The 19,855-nt window shown below is 47.2% G+C and overlaps 1 protein-coding gene across 1 annotated transcript in view; it reads right to left on the reverse strand.

The window, feature by feature from the left end:
- Lrrc1 (leucine rich repeat containing 1) overlaps nucleotides 1-18,262 on the reverse strand; it is a 119,461-nt gene extending 101,199 nt beyond the window's left edge. The window contains exon 1 of the mRNA XM_055598818.1: nucleotides 17,856-18,262. Within this exon, the coding sequence (XP_055454793.1) occupies nucleotides 17,856-18,014 (159 nt within the window). The 5' untranslated portion in view covers nucleotides 18,015-18,262. The remainder of the gene's footprint in view (nucleotides 1-17,855) is intronic.
- Between the last annotated feature and the right edge of the window lie 1,593 nt (nucleotides 18,263-19,855).

The following is a 19,855-nucleotide window of genomic DNA, read 5'->3' on the forward strand; positions in this document are numbered from 1 at the left end:
GAAGGAAGGAAGGAAGGAAGGAAGGAAGGAAGGAAGGAAGGAAGGAAGGAAGGAAGGAGCTCAAAAATGCTAACTAACTCTGTAAGATCACATGGCCATTAGGTAGTAAAAAGGACATGAACCTGCATTGTGTTTACTAGTAAACACCAGTGCTTCACACAGTGTGGCCCCAGGGCCATTGGAAACAGCCCATAGGACCCTTACTGAGACTACAAGTCCCTAGTGCCATCAAGACCCACCAAAATATAAGCAGAAACATATCAGATTCATGGGACCTGAGGTGTGAGAATCCATTTCTTTAAAGGAACTGTCTGGTGCTTCTGACACAGCGCTCAGTTTAAGCCACCGTGTTGATCCTATGCTGACCAGCCAGAGAAAGGCAACCCAGCTGTTGATTTAACAAGAATTCAAGAGGCCTGGCAATAAGCCCAGTTTAAGTGTCCATAGCCAAGAACCCACACACATCATTGTTTAAAACCTCTTAGAGGAACCCATTTCCCCATGATTCTTCCTCTGGAGGATAGCAATGCAACTTCACAATCATTTCAGATTTCCAAAGATCAACAAAAAATTACACATTCATCTCCAACAACAAAAACCTAACTAAATTGTCTTTGGTAGTTGGAAATTTTAACTGTTAGTCCCTTAATAAATGCACCACGTTGGAAAACAAGTTTTCTAAAAAGCCACGTTGAGAATGAAGGGATCCAGAGGCTACTCTACCAAGCAGGCCACAACATTCGGATATCTGTGCACCTCCCCGTCTGCGCTGAATCTAGACTCATCAGTGAATCGGCATGTCATGACTCCATGTTAGCACAGAACTAAATTTCCCAGTAGATCCACAGCCTGAGTCTTTAGACTTAGTTCTCTAACCCCACCAACAAATGTATTTTCAAAGAGCCAGAATATGCAAACAAAAATGGCCAATGACGTGCATGGGCAGCCTAAAAATAAATCCTAACGAGTTTCAATACTATTTTGAAATGTGAATAAACTCACAAAGTGATTAAATTGAGGGGCAAAGCATCTACTTAGATGTGTACCTTTCAACTGCTGATTCAAATAAAGTTTCCCCACTATGTAGTCACACCTTTCACAGTTAATTCACTGAGTTCAAAGGCGCTAAGGAAAAATACTACAAAATTGTACTGGATCATTACAGGAAAAAAAAAAAAAAAAAACCTGACCTATATTTTAGCCAAGTAATTTGAGCAGAATTCTACAAAGAAACAAGTCCGACAGAGCACAAATAAAGAAGAAAATATGCTACGGGAAGAAAATGCTGTGGATCAATAAACAAGCTGCCGGGCTGGAGAGATGTACTGCTCCTGAATAGGACCCGAGTTCGGTTCCCAGAACCTATATCAGCGGCTCACAACCACCTGTAACTTCGGTTCAAGGGCTTCTGACACCTCTGGCCTCCGAAGGCAGCTGACTCACAAACAAACCCACACACGTACACGATAATGTAAAGACCACATATATCTTTAAAAACAAACTAGAGAGCCAAAGGGAAGAGGCACTCAACATGAAGAAAGAAGCAAGCTCGCAAGGCGTCAGGAGGAGCAAAAAGGCTACTCATCCTGCCTGCAGTTCCCTTGGGCCCCAGGCTTCAGATTACAATCAAAGCCTATTAGCTCCTACTGAAAACTAATTAGCTGCAGAGTTCTTTATCTTCACAGTCGGTGAGAGGGCCAGAAATGGGAAGATGTTCCAAGACTCTAGCATCAGACTAACGAGCACCATCCATTCTGCCTCCCTCCCCAGTCCTAGATCCCAGCCGAACACTGGACTCTGTTCACAGCCCGTTAGTGCCTTTTCCAAATTCTTGAATAACTGTCTATTTTCAAGTGCTGAATGCTTAAAAGTCAGGACACTTCTACACACACGCACAAAAACAAAATATTTCCAAGGATGAGGGGCAGGGTAGGAAAGCAGTCAGAGCTTCACAGGGTGGGGACAGATAACCACTCTCACCTGGCCATGCTGGGTGGGACAGGCAGAGCTGTCCCTTGAAGATGAGGCCTTTGGACTTGCCTCAGGCCTGTCTACAGTTACATCTTCAAATACAAGTACTATGTGCCCACCTGGGCCTCCCTTGAGTCTTGGCTTTGTGGCTTATGGTGGAGCTGTTCCACCCACAGGGCAAGCACAGCCACTACTGGCCTTTCTCAAGAGCAAGGGCCACCACACCCCTCTGTCTGATTCTGACCTACTCATGAGTCACACGGGTGGCCTCACCCGGAACTTCCCCTCCCTTTCACAAGGGTCAACTTCGGTATCTCAGGCCTGGCGACATTCTCCAGACAACCTCACCCCTTAATAGCCAGTTCCACTTTCACTCTGACTTTCGCTGGAACTCCTTTCTTTCCCTGCCCCACCTACAGCGTCCCAAGCACCTTTCTATCAGAACCCTACAAGGTCTCACCCCCTCCCATCCAGCCACTGCTTGTGACAGACCTGGTGACCTAGTACCCAAATCTCCCTTTGTCTATCTCAGTCTTACACAGGGGAGCTCTCCAAAGAAAACGAGCAGCAGAGTGTATCCAGCAATACCCCCCCTACCTTCAGTCCTCAGAAGCCCCATGTTCAAGCCCCACCTTGCTCGCCTAGCAGGCCATGGCGTCATGAGAAAAGTGACCTTGATCTTTACCTTCCCAACCTCATCCTGCCCCTTTCCTCAGCCTGATAAGCATTTCAGCTGAGAATCCCCCCTGTTACAGGGACTCCCCCAACCGCCTGCCTCTGGTTTCCAATCTGGCTAATCACCAGACTCTGTCCCTGCTTCCCAACATTATCCATCTCCATCCTTGCTCCCCTCAGATCCATCCACAAGCTGCCATTAGGAGGCGGATTCTAAATGTATGTCCACTCATTCACTCACTGAACAAAAGACAGGCTCCTTCACCCGTATTCAAGGCAACCCAAGACAGGACTCCAAGCCCTCTCCTTAAACAACCCACGCCTTTACTTTTGATTCGGCAGTGGCCAATACCTTTTCCCAGGCCACCCAGGACCTCCAGAAGGAGTCTGCTGCTGGCTCCACAAGCCAGGCTTCTTGATAGCCTGATCTACCCAGCTGTCTGGTTCCAAAGCTATGTCTGAGCCACTTGAAAACAACAATTCTCATATCCTCATGGCCTAGTAACTCACATCTAGTGGCACAAATATTATAAGGCCTGCATAATCAACATCAAAAAGCATCCATCTTTGGAGTCTGGCAGACTGGGCCTTAACCTTGCCTAGTCTTTTTACACCTACAGCCTCAGAGAAGCCCTCAGTGTCAGCTTTAAAAAAATATATAAAACTACCACATCAAGCTGACCTAGGGACCAAATTCTGAGTAAGTGCAGCTAGAAACCTCCCGGCAGTTAACACACAGCTGCTATTAGTATTTCAGAAACTGTAACTGTGCAACTCTTTCCAGAGGGAGGGCACATTATCTGGCATGCGGACAGCAAAGGCCATGGTTTCAGAGACACTTCCTGCCTTTTGGCCATTTACTCCTCATTAATGCCCCTGCTAAGGGGCACAAAAGGGGCGGAAATGCCCTTCTGTCAACATGGCTAATGACCTGTTATCTGTGGAGCTACTGCTGACCCTCTGCCAGCACCATGTGCTGACTCAGCAACGCCCCTGCTTTCCCTCACAGGTGGATGGTAAAGTGTGCTGTCAATAATAAAATGTCTACCGTGGGCCAGGGCTGCAGAGAGCCTACAGTTGACAACACAGGCTCTGGAGAAACGAAGATTCATCGGCCCTTGTACTGGTTGTTTTTTTCTCTTTTCTTTCTTTTTCTTTTTCTTTTTTTTTTTCTTGTCAACTTGATAAAAGTTAGAGTCATCTAGGAAGAAAAACTTCAACTGAGAAAATGCCTCCATCAGATTGGCCTGTAGACAAGCCTGAAGGGCATTTTCTTGACGAATGAATGTTATGGAGGGCCCAGCCCACGGTGGGTGGTGCCACCCCTAGGCAGATGGTCCTTGGTTGTGTAAGAAAGCACACTGAGGCAGCCCGCTGTGGGAAAGAAGCGAGTAAGCAGCAGCACTCCTTCCCGGCTCCTGCTTCAGTCCTGCCCTGGCCTCCCTCAGCGATGCGCTGCAACTGTCAAGGTAAAATGGAACCTTTCCCGTCCCATCCATGCTGCTTTTGGTCGCGCTCTTTACCACAGCAACAGAAAGTAAACGAAACCCAGGCAATTCTTAGAGACTACTGGAGACATGGGAGGCTTAAGGAAACAGGAATCCCAGCATGGGTGGTCTGGAATACAGGCCAAGGTGTTTACAAACCTGAACTGCTTCATAAGAACTATAATGCATTTTTCGGTACAATCTGTTTTATTTGTTTTCTTTTCTTCTTTGTGTTCCCTGTGATTCAGGCACTGAATTTTCCAAAGCCTGATACAGGCACACATAACTTCAGACCTGATGAAAAACAGGGAGAAAACAAACAGATGCAGAGCCGCATTCCACCCTCACAAATAACCAGAGAGGTTGAGGAAGCATGAGGTGTGGCTGGGCCGGGGACTGAGGGGCTTCAGAGGAGGTGAAATGGGCACAGGAGAAGGGTGTCGTCGTGAGCACAAGGGACAGCGCAGGCATTCATGAGATTCCACAAGTCATAAGCTCAGTGGTATAAAGACTTCAACTTCCTCCTTACTTAATTTTTGTTCTACAGAATTCCCCAAACACAAGGTGAGAATAAAATCTAGGGGAAATATCTGCATGTACAGTCATTCTTTTTTGTTTTGTACTTTTAAAAAAAAAAAACATTCCTGCTAAGGATTCTCCCTGAACAGACGGTCTCTGTTTTTGGCAGAAGATATAGGGTTAAATGAGAGACAACAGCTACCTGCTACTCCATGATGGGAAAGACAGGTGTAGGCAAAAACCCAGCAGGCTCAGCATGCTGGCTGACTACTCACTTTCCTTCCATGCACCTCCCCTCAGACACAGCAGAGCACCCACACATCATCCCTACTGTCTTTATGCCGGCTATCTACTTCTCACCAGAAGTGGAATGAGGAAGCCAGGCACTGTTAATCCCAGGCTCTCTCATGGCTCCCCAAAGCCACCGACTAGCCACGCCTTCCCTTTCTGTTTAGGAGGCCAGCACGAGGAGAAAGTGGCCTACTGACCTAACACAATTCAGGTTCCCAGATGTGTGAGGTCACTAAAGGCCTCCTCAACTGCAGGCACTTCAGCGGGAGAACTTCTGTTACTTGCAGAGAGTATGTGGAAGACACTACTGTCTGTCCAGGACTAAGTGTGTGAAAGTGCCAGAGAAGAAACCATGACTTACCCGGTGCCTCCCCTCAACCTTAGACATACACCTAAACACTGTAAAAACACAACCTTCTTAGACAATTATATCACAAGCAAATAGCCTCTGCCATATTTACATTCCAAAAAATATCTTCCTGCGGGTTTTCTTTTTTAGCACCAGCAACTAAAAAAAAGGTGAAAGGAAGGTAAAGTTGGAAAGCTGAGGTCTCATAAGCTTTGTCTTTAGCCCATGGGCAATTTCCGTGAATCACAAGTTACAGAAAACACGGGGCATAGCTGGGTGGTGGCAGCGCACGTCTTTAATCTCAGCAGGTAGAGGCAGGCGGGTCTCTGAGTTTGAGGCCAGCCTGAGTTACAGAGAGAGTTCCACGACAGCCCAAGCTACACAGAGAAACTGTCTCAAAAAGAAAAAAAAAAGAAAAGAAAAGAAAAGAAAGAAAGAGAAGAAAAAAGGAAAGGAGAGAAAGAAAAGGAGGGAGGGAAGGAGGGAAGGAAAGAACGAAGGAAGGCAAGCAGCAGAAGAAAACAGAAAACACTGAGCAAATGCCGCAGTCCCTAACCCCTTGCCATTTTAGAACAAAGTTGTAGGAAACAGAGACATGTGAATGGAGCACAGTTAAGTGCACAGTTAAGCACAGTTAACTTAACATTAGTTAAGTTAGCGAGTTGGCTTGAATCTGAAACATCCCCTATGGGTGATGTTAATTTGGGACACTTGTTCTATAGCCAGTGGTGAAATTTTTGAAAGCTGGAGATTTTATAGACGGAGCCTGGCTGGGAAAAAGGAATCACTAACATCAGGTCGGCTCACACATCCCATGTCAGTCTAGTCGCTAAAGGAAGTCAAGGCAGGAACCTTGAGGCAGGAGCGAAGCAGAACCATGGAAGAGTGCTGCTTGCTGGCTTGTTCTTCCTGTCTTGCTCAGCCTGCTTCCTTATACACCCAAGACCATGTGCTTAGGGGTGGCACTGCCCACACTGTGCTGGGTCCTACAGCAATCATCAACCGAGAAAATGCCATACAGACATGCCCACAGGGCAGATCACTATTCCTCATCGGCAGACACCTCTTCCCAGATGACTTTAGCTTGTATCGAGCTGACATAAAACAGCAACAATACACACAAACCTCAGATGAATAACAGTCATTATACCAAATAATAGGTTTCATTATAATTATCTATATCATTGTTCTCTTTATTTTTCTAGCAACATATGAAAGTAAAGAGCCTGGAAGATGCAGAAAAGAATCTTGACACCTGGATCTGGGGATCCTCAAACCATGAGCGGAAACAAACCTTTGCTCCTCGAGTTCTGTCTGCAGCTATTCCTGTCACAGAAAGTGCAACAGGAGCTACTGTAAGATATTCATATTTATTCATTAATAGCACCCAATGAGGAGGCCGTGTGAGAATATGGGCATTTCCAGGAACTATATTAAGGCCCAATGTACAACAATACTGGCGGGCACGGTCAAGACTAAAGACTGTCTCAAGCCACTTTCTTGATTTCATGCTTTGCAAATGGAGACAGGTAATACAGTCCTCAAATCAGTATGAGCAGAATTACAATGGGCACAGCTCTGAAAAGGCCAGTGCTCATGATCCCCATCATTCTCTCTTAGCCAATGTGCTTTTACTGTAAAAATGTGTAAGGACCCAACTGGAGTTATCTATCTCCTGAAGGTAAGAAAGGAATGGACACCACTAATCTCTGAGATATTATGCATGAATGAGCTCATTAATACTCGGTGACCTGATTCTGAAAATGATCTCTCAGCTCAGTGCTTTTTTCTTAATGATTCAAAAATAGCCCAAACATCATGAATCTCTTTGTTGCCCTTTACAAAACAGATGGGACTCCTGGCTCAGCGGGGGCTTCTAATATGTTTGACCTTGAAGGAGGAAGATCCTGTGGTTTTGAGCCCCAACTCTTGAGTGACTGTATGTCTTCAAATGCCAGCTTTGCTATTTAATAGTTGGATGGCAAGTTGTTCGGGGGCTCTGTGTCCCAGTGTCCTCTGTAAGAAAAAACTACTTACGTAAAATGAGGACGTGGGTTTTATGAGCATAAAACATGTTAATCACTGGAAGGGCGTAGAATAGATTGAGGCACTGTACCCAGAACACACTCAATGTCTTTGTAATTCTCATCACCAGGCTTCCCCTCCTTCATTCTGGGTCTCTTTAGAACCCCCACCATGACTCAGACATTCATCAGTTCCTATAAAGCCAAGTCCACTTATGAGGTCCTCCATAAATCCACACGATCTCACACTTACCGCACGCCATACACCAACTGGTGACAAGTGAACCCTGTCACCTTGGTTCCCACTGCTACCCCTCTCGTGCCAAGACTCTGAAGCACCAAGTTCATCCTCTGATGTCCTGGAGTGGCTGCCTACCACACGTTAGGACGAGTCTCATTTCCTCAAGAGGCCTTTTGAGAAACAGGAACCTCTGCAGACTTACTCTCCACTGTGTTCCCATTCTGTAGCCTTTTTGTTATCAGAGATTTGGACTTGCTTATCTGGCTTTCCTGACCGTTCCAGAGACAAAGATTCTATCTGCCCTGCTGGAAAGAACAAAGCCTGAAGCACAGCCAGTACTCAATAAGTACCTGGATGGAAGCAGGAAAGGTGGCAGAAGGCCTGTGTGGATGCAGGGAGTCCTATCCCAGACCCCACCCCTGAGGAGCTGGGATGCCCTCAGCCCAGCGCCACTATTCTGTCAGAGCTGATTCTATTCCTCAGGGGCACAGAGCCACAGCCTGAAAAACCACCTTAGGCTACCCTGATCTACTGACAGTCCCTGAACTACAGTTCTCAAATGCAGTTTCTGGGTTATCAAGCCAGCCTAAAGCAGGACCACCACCTCTGATTTGCTTGAGCTAATTTACTAAAGACGCAAAAGGTCCTGGTCAAAATCCCGGGTTCCTTGCAGCTTTAAAAGCTGAGAAAAGGGGGGGAAAACTGACAGAAGAGAAGCATTCAGTGTTCAAAATGAGTGTGTGGTCTGGGGAGAGATGCACAAGCACACACGTGTGCAAATGTGTGCATGTTAACCAGGGAAAATCTGCTCATTTTGACTCTCAACTGACTCTGGGAATCAACAACTGACCACATAGAGATATTCACTGGGAAGAGCTCTGCCTGCTTGTCAAATCCTTGATTATAATAATTAAGCCTAGATTTGTGGTTCCACTAACCTCACTGAGTGCCTCCTGAGGAATGTGCTCATCCATGGCACTGCTCTCCTACAGGTCTTCCTGGGGTACGAATTTGTGACATTAGCATCTAAGAAAGTCAGAACACAAAAGGACCTTGCATCACCCACACCCTCCATCATTCATATAAGAGAATTTGGCGATGACAAGGACCTAGAACTGTGCCCTAAGTCGGTGCTATTTTCCTATATCATCATGGATCCACATACACAGTAGGGACTGCTGACATCCAAGTGCTCCTTGATAGGATCTTCAGTCTCTCATTTACAAGTATAATCAAAAGCCACTGTGTGTGTGTGTGTGTGAGAGAGAGAGAGAGAGAGAGAGAGAGAGAGAGAGAGACATATACTGGAGGGATGAAGATCAGAGGACAACCTTCAAGTGTCAGTCCTTGCCTGCTGTGAGTCTGAAACAAGGTCTCATCATTTCCTGCTGCTGTGTATGCTGGGCTAGCTGGCCAGAGAGCATCAGGAGAACTTCCTGTCTCCACCTCCCATCTCTTTCCCGGTAGAGGCTCCTTACCACTAAAGCTGCATGTGCTACTGTACGAGCAGCTTTTCGTGGGTCCGAAAGATCCAAACTCAAGTTGTCAGGCTCCGGGATCCACTGAGCTATCTCCTCGCCCCTCAGAACCCATTCTTAACTTCACTCGTTCTCACTCCCCAAATGGGCCACAAATTTCCTCAAGAACATCTTTCAAGTATGATGTTGATGTCTTCTCTATGCTAGCTGCTTTAGTGAGCAGCAGAAGCCAACACAAAGGATGGGGGTGGGTGGGAGCTGTAGCTTCCAACTCACTTGCTTTGAAGGAGGACAAGGATGTTTGTAGTCAAGAGTGGTTATCAATGGACTCCAGACACCACAGAGGAGAAGGAAGGCTTCCCAGAAAAGCGTTTCTCCTGATTTCTGTCCAGTAGGATCCGGAGCAGTGAGACAGGCAACAGGGAGATGTACAGCACCGTCCCTGACATAAAGGCACACAGCATCAAAGGACGCGTTAATGGCTCCGCATCTAGGCCTCACACGGCACAGTGCACAGCGCAAAGAGGACAGGAGAAAGCCGACGACAAGAATGTTGCCTAACTTACCCTGCGAGTGCAGGGGAGCCGCTTCAGAGGCACCGCTCTTTACCTCTGTGTCGCAGGTCAGTCTGAACAAGTACTGAGAAAGGAGTCAAAGGAGGGAACAATGAAGGTCTTTGGGCCTCAGATACTAAACGTCTCATCAGTACGGATAAGGACAAAACTGCATTGTCTTCTCCTATCTGTTGACTACTGGTCTCCTTATTGTGCAGGTGTTAACACGGTTAATCTTCACACAGCTCTATGGGGTAGAGACTATCACTGCTTTCTTTCCAAAGATGACCAAAGCACAGGTTCATGGCAGATACGCTGCTCTGTAGAGTGTCACAACTAGAAAAACCCCACAACTGCCACACATACTTTGTCCTCAAGTCAGAGACTCAGGCTTGCGCAGCGACCACAGCAGGAAGGACAGCTGGAAGGGCTGACTCACACAGCCGTCACTCTGAGCGGATGCCCACGCTTTTTGTTGCCAGACAGCCTCGTACCACTGTCCCCTGCTCTCGAAACGGGACCACGTCAACTCAGACCATCGTTTCTCCTAACACAGCACCGTGTCATCTTGCAATGCCCCATCCACTTTCAGGTCCTCTGAGCTCAGGTGCTGAGAAAGCCAGAGCAAAGAGCTCTTCCACAGGTACACAACAATACTTGGTCTTCACCCGCAAAGGACACTTATCTACGTCAGGAATTCCAGAAAGCTAAACTTCTCTCCCTAACTAGCTGGTTCCTTGAAGGCAAACATTACTTACTACTCTCCCAAAGATCTGACACAAACATCTAACGAGCTGACTAGAAGAGAATCTGCAGCCTGGGAGTGAAACTGCAAGCACCCACTGTTTCACCCATATATATATATATATATATATATATATATATATATATATTCCTTAAATTCATTTTTAAGGCTCTGTTTGCCTAAGCATACAGCGTAAACCATATCAACATATTTAAACCAGCCTTGTTCATCTCTGCAAAAAATTAGAAACAATTTAAATACCTAACATTAAGAGGACAACTTTTAAAAATGATGATGTAAGACCCAACAGAAAGCTACATCAACGTTAACCTATATAATGCAAACTCATATGAAAAATGCCCAAGAAACAGTGTGAAAGCAGAAAGAGCACCCAGCAAAGCTATTTTGTTTAAATGATAATACATGGCAATCAATGTATGAAGGGAAAAGCAAAATCCCTAAGAATCCTTTCTTTTCTTTCTTCTTCCTCGTTTTCATTTTGCTAATGTTGTTTTCTAATACATGGTCTTGCTATGCAACCCAGGCTGGCCTTAAGCTCCCAAACCTCCTAGCCCAGCCTCCCAGGTACTAGCATTACAGGCATACTGCTGTAGCGAGGTAAGAATATGTTCTTTTAAGAGTGGATTTTGGGAACTAGAGAGATAGCTTGGTGGTTAAAAGCACTTGCTGCTCTTCCAGAGGCCCTGGAAGAGCTGTTTTCCAACACCAAAATGTTCATTCACGACCATCTGCAGTTCCTGGTACATATGTGGTACAACAGATAAAGGTGCAAGCAAAACACCCATACACATAAAAGGGAAGGGCTTCCACCATGAAGGAATGAATGATAAAGATGTAAGTCAACGGGTATGGTGATGAGTCTGTACTCATCCTTCTATAATTTAAACATGTACTGCAATACCACCCTGTGCTCCAAACTCAACAACCAGCATTTCTTGTTCAAAAATTATTTTTAAGGAAAACTAAAACAATTAATGGGTGATGTCACTACAAGAGAAATGGGTTTCTTTCTTTCCTTCTTTCCTTTATTTCAAGCACAGAGCACAAATCAATATTATCAGAAAGATGATACCGCAGCCCGTACTCAAGTCACCCAGAGTAACAGCATCACGCCCAGAGATGTATGGCAGCATTTTCTAATCAAGTCAAACAGAGGTCTGGAAGCCACTTCTGGCCCTCATAACCGCCCGTCTAAGCCAGAACCCTCAACCCCAACAGCAGCTGATTCTTCCTCCTAACTATGTTTTCCAAAGAAGTGAGTGTGAAGATGGAGCCAAAGTGGTCCTACCTGGCCACGCCATCAAGGAATCATCTAGAGTGCTCCATAATTACATACAACACCTCCTTCAACCCAAATAGGCAGATCCATTCCTTGTGGTATATCTATTCCTCGGTGCTCTTAGAAACAAAAAATACCATTTTCCCCCAAATGGGTTTAGACGTTAGAGCCTTCATAAGTAAACTCTTCAACATTAATCGGGTAAGTTTCCTTCAAGGACTCCCAATGTATTTTAAACTACACACACACAGACACACACAGAGAGACACACAAACACACACACGTACCATTAGATCTTCTAAAATACCACATGCAACAGTAAATTACCACTCCTGTCCACTAAATTACACCTAAGAGAAAGTTAATGGACATCCAGAGGCTGCTTCTGAGCACTTGCCAAGGCCTGACCCATGATTTCACCACCCTTCATGCGAATCTTGCGGCAGAAGACAAGCGTACTTCTAGCCCTGCACTTCGGGTGGAGACCTCCAACTGTCAACCTTCACCCGTGACCTCCACAGGCACAGTGAGAAAGTCAACTGCAGCACTCCCCGGCTGCCCAGCACACACTGCAACCCTCCCTTCCACGCCTGCGCCTGTCGCCACTAGTATTGTTGACATTCTATAAAAGTCAGCAGTGTCTTAACCCCCAAATTGAAAGTTCATGGCACAGTACACACACATAAATGCACACGTTTCTCAGAAAAAACAGGGCCCTTGGAGTTACCAGAGTCACAGTGGGCACACTCTTATTCGCCTGAAATAAAACATATCTGGCTGGCCATTTTCTTCCCAAGGAGAAGCCTACATAAAAAACTCAATGTTTTAGTTGAATGAAGGCACCCCATATTCAAGAGAAATACACCAACAAAAGAAACTCATACCCATCGCCTTGTCCCTATTCTTCCCACACGCACGCCATCCTTCCTGTGACTACACCATGCCAGGGCTCCTGACTCATCATCACCCAGCATGATCTTCTCTACCTCCAAAACCCCCTTCCTAAGATGCCCACCCACAGTCTCCTCTGCTAACAGGGCAGAGTTCATCTCCACTGTAGTGAAGGCCCCTCCATCTCCACACCTTCAACAGTACACAAAGCTCTTCTTCCCTCTTTCTGATCTATTCTGAATCACCACCTTAACGCTTCCTCTCATACCCCCCAAAAGTATGAACCTCCTCAAAGCTGTAACAGCCTCCAACAGAGGCTTCGAAATGTCCCCACGCCAGGCTTCCCGGCCCCCCAGGTAGGTCACACATGGTGACAGGGAATCCAGTGTTCCCATGCCTCTTAACTTCCTTAAGTCTTTTTATGCATTTGAAAAACTGAATTTTTAATGGCTACAATAGGCTGTTATGCCGAGTGAGAAAAATGATTTGTGTAAAGAAGCTACCAGAAGTTTGGAAGTTAGTAAGGGCTGGCTGTAATAAAGATGTCACAGATACTATCTAAGTGCTTCCTAGATTCTAATCTCCACTAACCTGTGAAAACTGCCCGGTGTCTCTAGCTTGGTTTTCTCACCTCTAAGTGTAGGGACCAAGGAAACCTATGGGGAAGGTGTGAATCAACACAGAAAACAATCAGAAAGCAATTAAGTGCTAAATTGTATGGTAATGGCAGGATGTCCAAGAAATGAACTGTTGCTTCTCTAGCTTGAGAAATGTGTGGCCCCAGCGGGAAAACATGCCTTTCAATCCCCTTTGCTCTAAGCATTCAAAGTCCTTAAATGTGTAATTGGTCTTTTATTGAATAATTGAGCTGTTTTTTTTTTTACATACCCATTTAAGCATATAGGTGTGTCATCCTATGCCTTAGCTTTTACATAACTATAAAGTGAAACAACTCTGCAAATCCAATAGAGACAAAAAAGGAGACCTCAACAGTACCTTGACGGCAAAGAGCAATGGCTGACTGTGTAGGTGCTACAAGGCTGCTCACGGTACAGTAAACAATATTAACCAGGCACAGGTCCTTGGGTTTTAACTCTGAGTAACTACACCAGAGGCTGTTACCCCTTTGCTCCCCATCTTTCCTCTTTAATGAAGTACAGTAGATTGTCAGACATCACCTGACTCATGCAGCCACATCTACTCTTCCCTCGCTAGCTATAAACAATAAAAAGAGTGCTAAGAGAAAGCTAAGCAATGATTACTTGTTCATAAAGTCATCTAGAAGGCAGAGGGTGTGTGTGCGTGCGTGTGTTTCTGTGTTTAATTGCTGAAAATAATATCAAGAACTTAATGTGGGTTTAGCAAACTCCTTAAAGGGAGGAGGGACGTTCTAAATGTCAGTTAAGAAACACTATAATAAGTAGTTCTTGCCACAGGTTTTCTTGGCCTTATACTGATCTTCTAAATCCTCAGGCTAACCCTGTAAAGCAAGCAGTACTCTAACATCTGCAGAAATTAAGGCTAGAGGAGAGCATCCAAGAGACAGAATCCTATCTTGAACCATCTATATCCAATATATGAGCCCCACTGTCCCTTCAAAACAAGGTCCAAAGAGCCTTGGTAAAAGATGGCCAAAAGTCCATAGGAATCCAAGTGAAACCAAGGAAGAAGGTGTGAGAGACTGGAAGAAAAGAAGACAGAGAAGAGAAAAAAAAAAAAAAGGTCATGGAAAATCAAAGTTGGAGACAGGAAAAATGGAGCCCCATCCCTCAGAAATGGAACTGCAGGGAGAAACACCACTTCCAAAGAGAAGACCTAACTGAAACATGGCTAACTTGTTCTGAGTGGGGATGACAGCCCCTTGCCAGAGCAAGCTACAGGGACAGAAACTGAACTCACATTCCAGGCAAATGTTCATAGCGTATGTGAATTATTTCAAAGGTGGACAAGTCTTTTCTAATGCAAGAGAGACTGTGGACAAAGCACTCCATGGAAAAGACAAATGATTCTGAACGAAAAGAGATGACTTACTAGTTTCAGGCCACAGGAAGAGGAATTATGATGGGCAAGAAGGTAAGGCAGCCTTCTGATGTCAACATGAGGACACATTTATGCAACACGCACCTGAAGACCCGCAATGTACCACATAGTGGCCTGGGTTCAGCCATGAACACGCTTGCCCTCATGGAGGTAATGATTTAGCTGTGTAGACAGACAAGGAACACATAAACATAAATGGTTTGAGCTTAGGTCATGATAAGTGCTCTAAAACTAGAAAACAAATAAGCCAGGATATAAGAAAGAATGATGGGAGTGGGGGGTGGGTGTTTGAAATCTTTCCACTGGGCAAGCAACAGAAGATTAGCTAAAGGCTAAGAGGAGACAACAGAAAATTCTAGAAAAGCAACTGTTTACTGATCAAGACCTACTGAGCTTGGGGCTCTGTGCTTACAGGAGAGAACAAAAGCATGAAGGCGTTTCAAGGAGGTGAAAGCAAGATTGTTAGTGTAGATACCAAAAGAATCTAGGGAAGGCAGAAGCAGCAGCCGGAACGACTGTCACCCAACGAAAGGCAAGCTCAAGATGAGGGGCCTGACCCTTAACCTGCATTGTTGAGAAGTCGCCACAACGCTGGACGGCTTCTGGGGCAGTACACTAGGTAAGTAACCGACATGTCTGTGGCTGGGAAGTAGGCTGAGGAAATGAGGTGCCCGCCTCACCCCATACTGGCAGCATCTGTATTTAAGTCAACAGCCTCTCCGCAAGGCTGGGACCAGCTCATAAGAATCATAGCTTCTTTAATCTCTATTTTCCTAATAACTAGGAAGTAATGGTACCTCAGTAAATGTTTGACAAGGCCGAGTTTAAACCACATGGCCCAAAAAGGAGGGTCTAAACAGCTAATGGTCTGATGGACGTGAGAAGCAGAGTGGGCCAGATGCATCCTACGTGTTCACTGTGACTGCAGCTGTCTAACACGTCAATAAATGGAGGAGGCCGGAGACTGCATCCACCTAACAAGGTGCAGAGCCCTGAGAAAAATCGCTGCAGTTCTGAGTCTCAATTTGTAAATGAAAATGTTGGAGCAAATGAGAGGTTGCGGGCCGTTCGGTGGAGAGTAGGTGCCTATCATTATCCCAAAGCCTGTTGCTCAGGTAGAGGGCGCGGGCCTCCCTCTTGGCCTGTGCTCCCAAATTACAGGCAATAAAACATACAGCTGGAATGGCCACGACCGCACTATGAACCTTTGAAGCTTTCCATCAAAAGTGGTGATATGGTGGTGAGGAGACAAGGAGCTCGGAGTTGGAGGCCCGGGGCACCAGTGGGCAACAGTGATGAGTTACACTGATCTCAAACACCAACAAGGGCCGGCCCAAGAAAAGACCGAAAGAAAGAAACAGGCTTTCAAAGCAGTCACTCCTGTCTGGCATGTACAAACCCAACAGTCTGGGTGAAATAAGACAGAGAGGAATCCAGGCTACAAGACCCTGATTTAAGGCTCTTGGAGCAATGTTTACCAATAAGGCAGGCCATCCTTTGGCTTTGCAACGTTTATTTACTGTATTTTCAAAAAGGCCACCAGGCCTTATTTTGAGCTTCTGAGTTGTCATTTGCCATCTGTAGAAATAACTGACACTTCCAAAACTCTCAATCTCCTATGCCAAGCAAAACTCTCCAGCATTACAGAAAATCTAACAAAGCTGCAGAAGGGACTGAAAAGCCAATCCAACCCGAAGAAAGCTTCCAATCCCACAACAAGACACAAATACTATGAAAAGCACTGGGAGGTTAACAGTCAAGAGCTTTTACAAATACTACGAAAAGCACTGGGAAGTTTACAGTCAAGAGCTTTTTACTAAGTCTTTTAATAACTTCACTTCAAATACCTCGAAAAGGGTTAAGTAACATTTGCTACATTTCAACAATTACACAGCTTACCACTTAAGTAAAACAGAGTGAAGCTAAAAACCAGATTATGCCTGCAAAGTAATACATGCCTGAGGGAACTGGATGGTTTTTCTATTGAATTAAATGAAAGGGTGGTGTGGGGGTGCTCTGCAAAGATCCTAGTGAGGGTCATCTCTGTGATTCCTCTCAGAAGAGGCCATGGGAACCAAGGAAAGTTAATTCAAGATGAACATCACTTGAGATGTTGAAAAAAAAAAAAAAAAAAAACACAGTTCTGATTTTCTAAACTGTCAGCCCTGGAGATCGTTATCAGTCCGTGTTCCAACAAACCAGACATCTGAGCAGAGTTTCTTTGAAACTGACAGGGCATTAGCGTTACCAAAGGACAAACAAGGTATCTGCATTCCAACGCTCAGGCCTTTAGGCTCTCTCTCCCCGCCTCCCAGCAGTCTTCCATTTCCTGCACCTTCATATGGCCACAGGCTTACTTCCTACACACACCTGGGTTAGGGACGCTTCCTCTTCAACAGTTAAAGCTCAAGTCCTGAAGCAAATTCAAGAGTTAAAAGTTCAGAGTCTAACCGCGTCCGGACCCTCGGAAGAGCACAATCAGTGTCTGTCACTGTCCAAGTTCGGTCCGGCAGATGATTAATTTCTGTAAACAACTCTGAATAGGTACGGGCATCAGTCACAGGACGGACTCAAGCGAGCTTTGTAGGCAGCAGCGAGGCTGACTCGCAGAGGGAGCCACTACGGACGTTCATCGCAGTTCCAACCACGCAACAGGTCCACGCACGCAGTGCCCCAGCGGCGGGAACCTGGGCACCTGCACCAGCTCTCCTCCTGACCAGCACTCCAATGCCGCCACGGGGCGACTGGAGCCGACACAGCGCCATCTCCACAGGGCACAGCCCACCGAGATAAGGCCAGGAGCACATTCCTTACAGATACCAAGATACAGAGGCTTACTTTCGCGCTGCCAGGTCCCAATGCCCTCCGGGACCTGTTTCAGCCTTAAGAGAGGCGGCGCTCAGGGCCACCAGCAGCCGATCGGCCCCCTGGGGCGTACTGGGGCGCGCGGTGGCCCTCAGCTGGGAACAGTGTAGGCTACCTGGCTTCTCACCCAACCGGCGTTAGCTCCCAGACGTGGATCTAAGCCACTCAGTGAACCAGAACGTCTCTCCCTTCGCCAAGTAACTAACTTGTTAAATTCCAAGTCTTCGGGTATGAATGAAGTTTTTTAAAAATATATATTATTAATAATGATAACTTTCATCGGAGGATGGGGCCGGGGGGAGCAAGGAGGAACAGGGCGGCTGGGGGTGGCCGCGGTGGCCCGCAGCCCGGGGTCCCCCGGAGCGGAGCAGCCTGCGGAGGGGCGCGCGGGCGCCGCCGCCGCGCCAGGTGAGCCGGGCACTTACCTCGGGGAGCTCCCGGAGCTGGTTGGCGTCCAGGAGCAGCTCCTCCAGGCTGCGGGCATAGCGGTAGATCTCCTCGGGGACACAGACCAACGAGCAGTGGCGCTTGTCGATGGCCTCCACATGACGGTTGCACCGCCACAGGGGGATGCAGTGGAACATCGCCGCCCCCGCCGCCGCCGGAGCCGCGTCCCGAGCCGCGGAGCCCGGGGCTGGGAGCCCGCTCCGCCCGGCCGCCCCGCCGCTCCCCGCCCGCGGCCCGCTCCGCGCTCGTTGCTGGCCCCAGGCTCGCTCGCGCCTCGCAAAGGCTGCACCGACCCGAACGCCCCGAGGAAGCCGCGGGAACCCTCGCCGCGTTCCGCGCCTCCGCCACCGCCACAGCGTCCCCTCCCACCTCCCCTCTCCGCCGGGCTCCGCTTCCTACTCGCGGCGGCCGCGCACTGGGCATGCGCGCACGGCCGCGCGCGGAGGGCGTGTCCCTGCCGGGGATGCTCCGCTCCGGGTTTTCCTGGAGACCTGGCTCCCGGGAGGGTCGGGGAAGATGGGGCTTCTGAGGTCCCCTCCCCCGCGGGGATTAACCCAGCCTGGGACTCTGGGGTGCGCCGCGCCCCAGAAGGGAACTGAGGAGGACCCGGACCGCAGGCCAGGGCGAGCAGAACAACTTCGGAGTTTTAGTCTTACTCACCGTGCCTCCTCTTCTCCTTGCTCCCCTTCCCCAAAACAACTTTCTCTTCCGGGGTCAGGAAGTACCGCCCCGCCGCGAACCTAGAGCGCGGGGTAGCCGGGGGCCGGTTCTGGCTTTCCCACACACGCAGCCCTCGCTCCCCGTCTGCCCTGCGTCCCCACACACTCTGTGACCTGGGCTCTGTGACCTGAGAGCATCTTCAGTTAGCAGGACTTATCTGAGATGTAAGCGTCACCCCCTAACCGGTGCCGTCGAAAGTATGAGTGTCAGGATCTCCCAAATCTTCTAAAAGATGCTCCCAGAAGAAAGGAGTTGGCAAAGGTGCTTCTGGGCGGGTTCTACTATGGCCAGATGTTGTGCAGAAGTGGAGAAGGAACTGGTCCAGAAAGCCTGGCTCCTGTATTTCTTTGACAGCACCGGGCTCCTTCACAAAAGAGATGGCAACCCAAGTAGTAGTTGGGGGGAAGGGGGGGACGACACTCCCTTTGCCCTTGTCGAGTTCCCTTTGCCACAGCCAGACGCTTGAACTACCCCTTTTCTCCTTTCTTCACAGTCAATGCTCTCAGAAGAAGCAGAGTCACTCCTTCATGAACTCCTTTGATTTGGTGTAAGCCAAACACTGTAACGATGGACTGTTACAAGGCTCTCTCATGCGGAAGCCCTGTGAACCCACCACTCAAATCCGGAGTCACCAAATTTATATTATGCAGAAGACTGAAAATTGAGCATAGCGACGAAGGCAAATATGCTCTGAAACTTTATTCATTGTCTTTTCGGTGCTTCTAACAGCACAGGCCACTTTGCCCAGGTGGAGAGGGGAAGGGACACATAATCATTTCACCTCTATCAGAGGGCCTTTTTGTCTTCATTGGTGAGGGAGGAAATGGCTTTTGTTTCTACCTCAGGATTAATACTTCGACTTGATAGTTAGAGCCTAGTTCCTGCCACTCTGCCCTTCACCGTTTTGCTGACTTGATTCCTGCATTCTTGAGGAGGACTTTGAGCCTCCCCTCCTCCTTCATTCTTGCATTCCAGAAGTGTGTATAAAGCCCATTTTCCGCCACCTCCCATGGAAAGCTCTGGTTCCTGATTGAGACATTCAAGAGGATACGTCATTAACTTTTCGGGTTTTCCAACCACTTTTTTTAAAAAAATTGCAGAAACCTGGCTTCAATTTAATGTTCATTTTTAGAGATATTCACACTAGATTGCTTTAACAAGTGATAAGTGTGTTTTTATATGTCTGTTCTTTTACTTATTCCTTCCTGAATAAGGGTTCCTTATGCTTCTCTGAGCTTGTGATCATGTGTTGTCTTAT

This window comes from Psammomys obesus, unplaced genomic scaffold (assembly GCF_907164565.1).
Source record: "Psammomys obesus unplaced genomic scaffold, mPsaObe1.curated_primary_1811, whole genome shotgun sequence".
NCBI classification, from domain to species: Eukaryota; Metazoa; Chordata; class Mammalia; order Rodentia; family Muridae; genus Psammomys; species Psammomys obesus.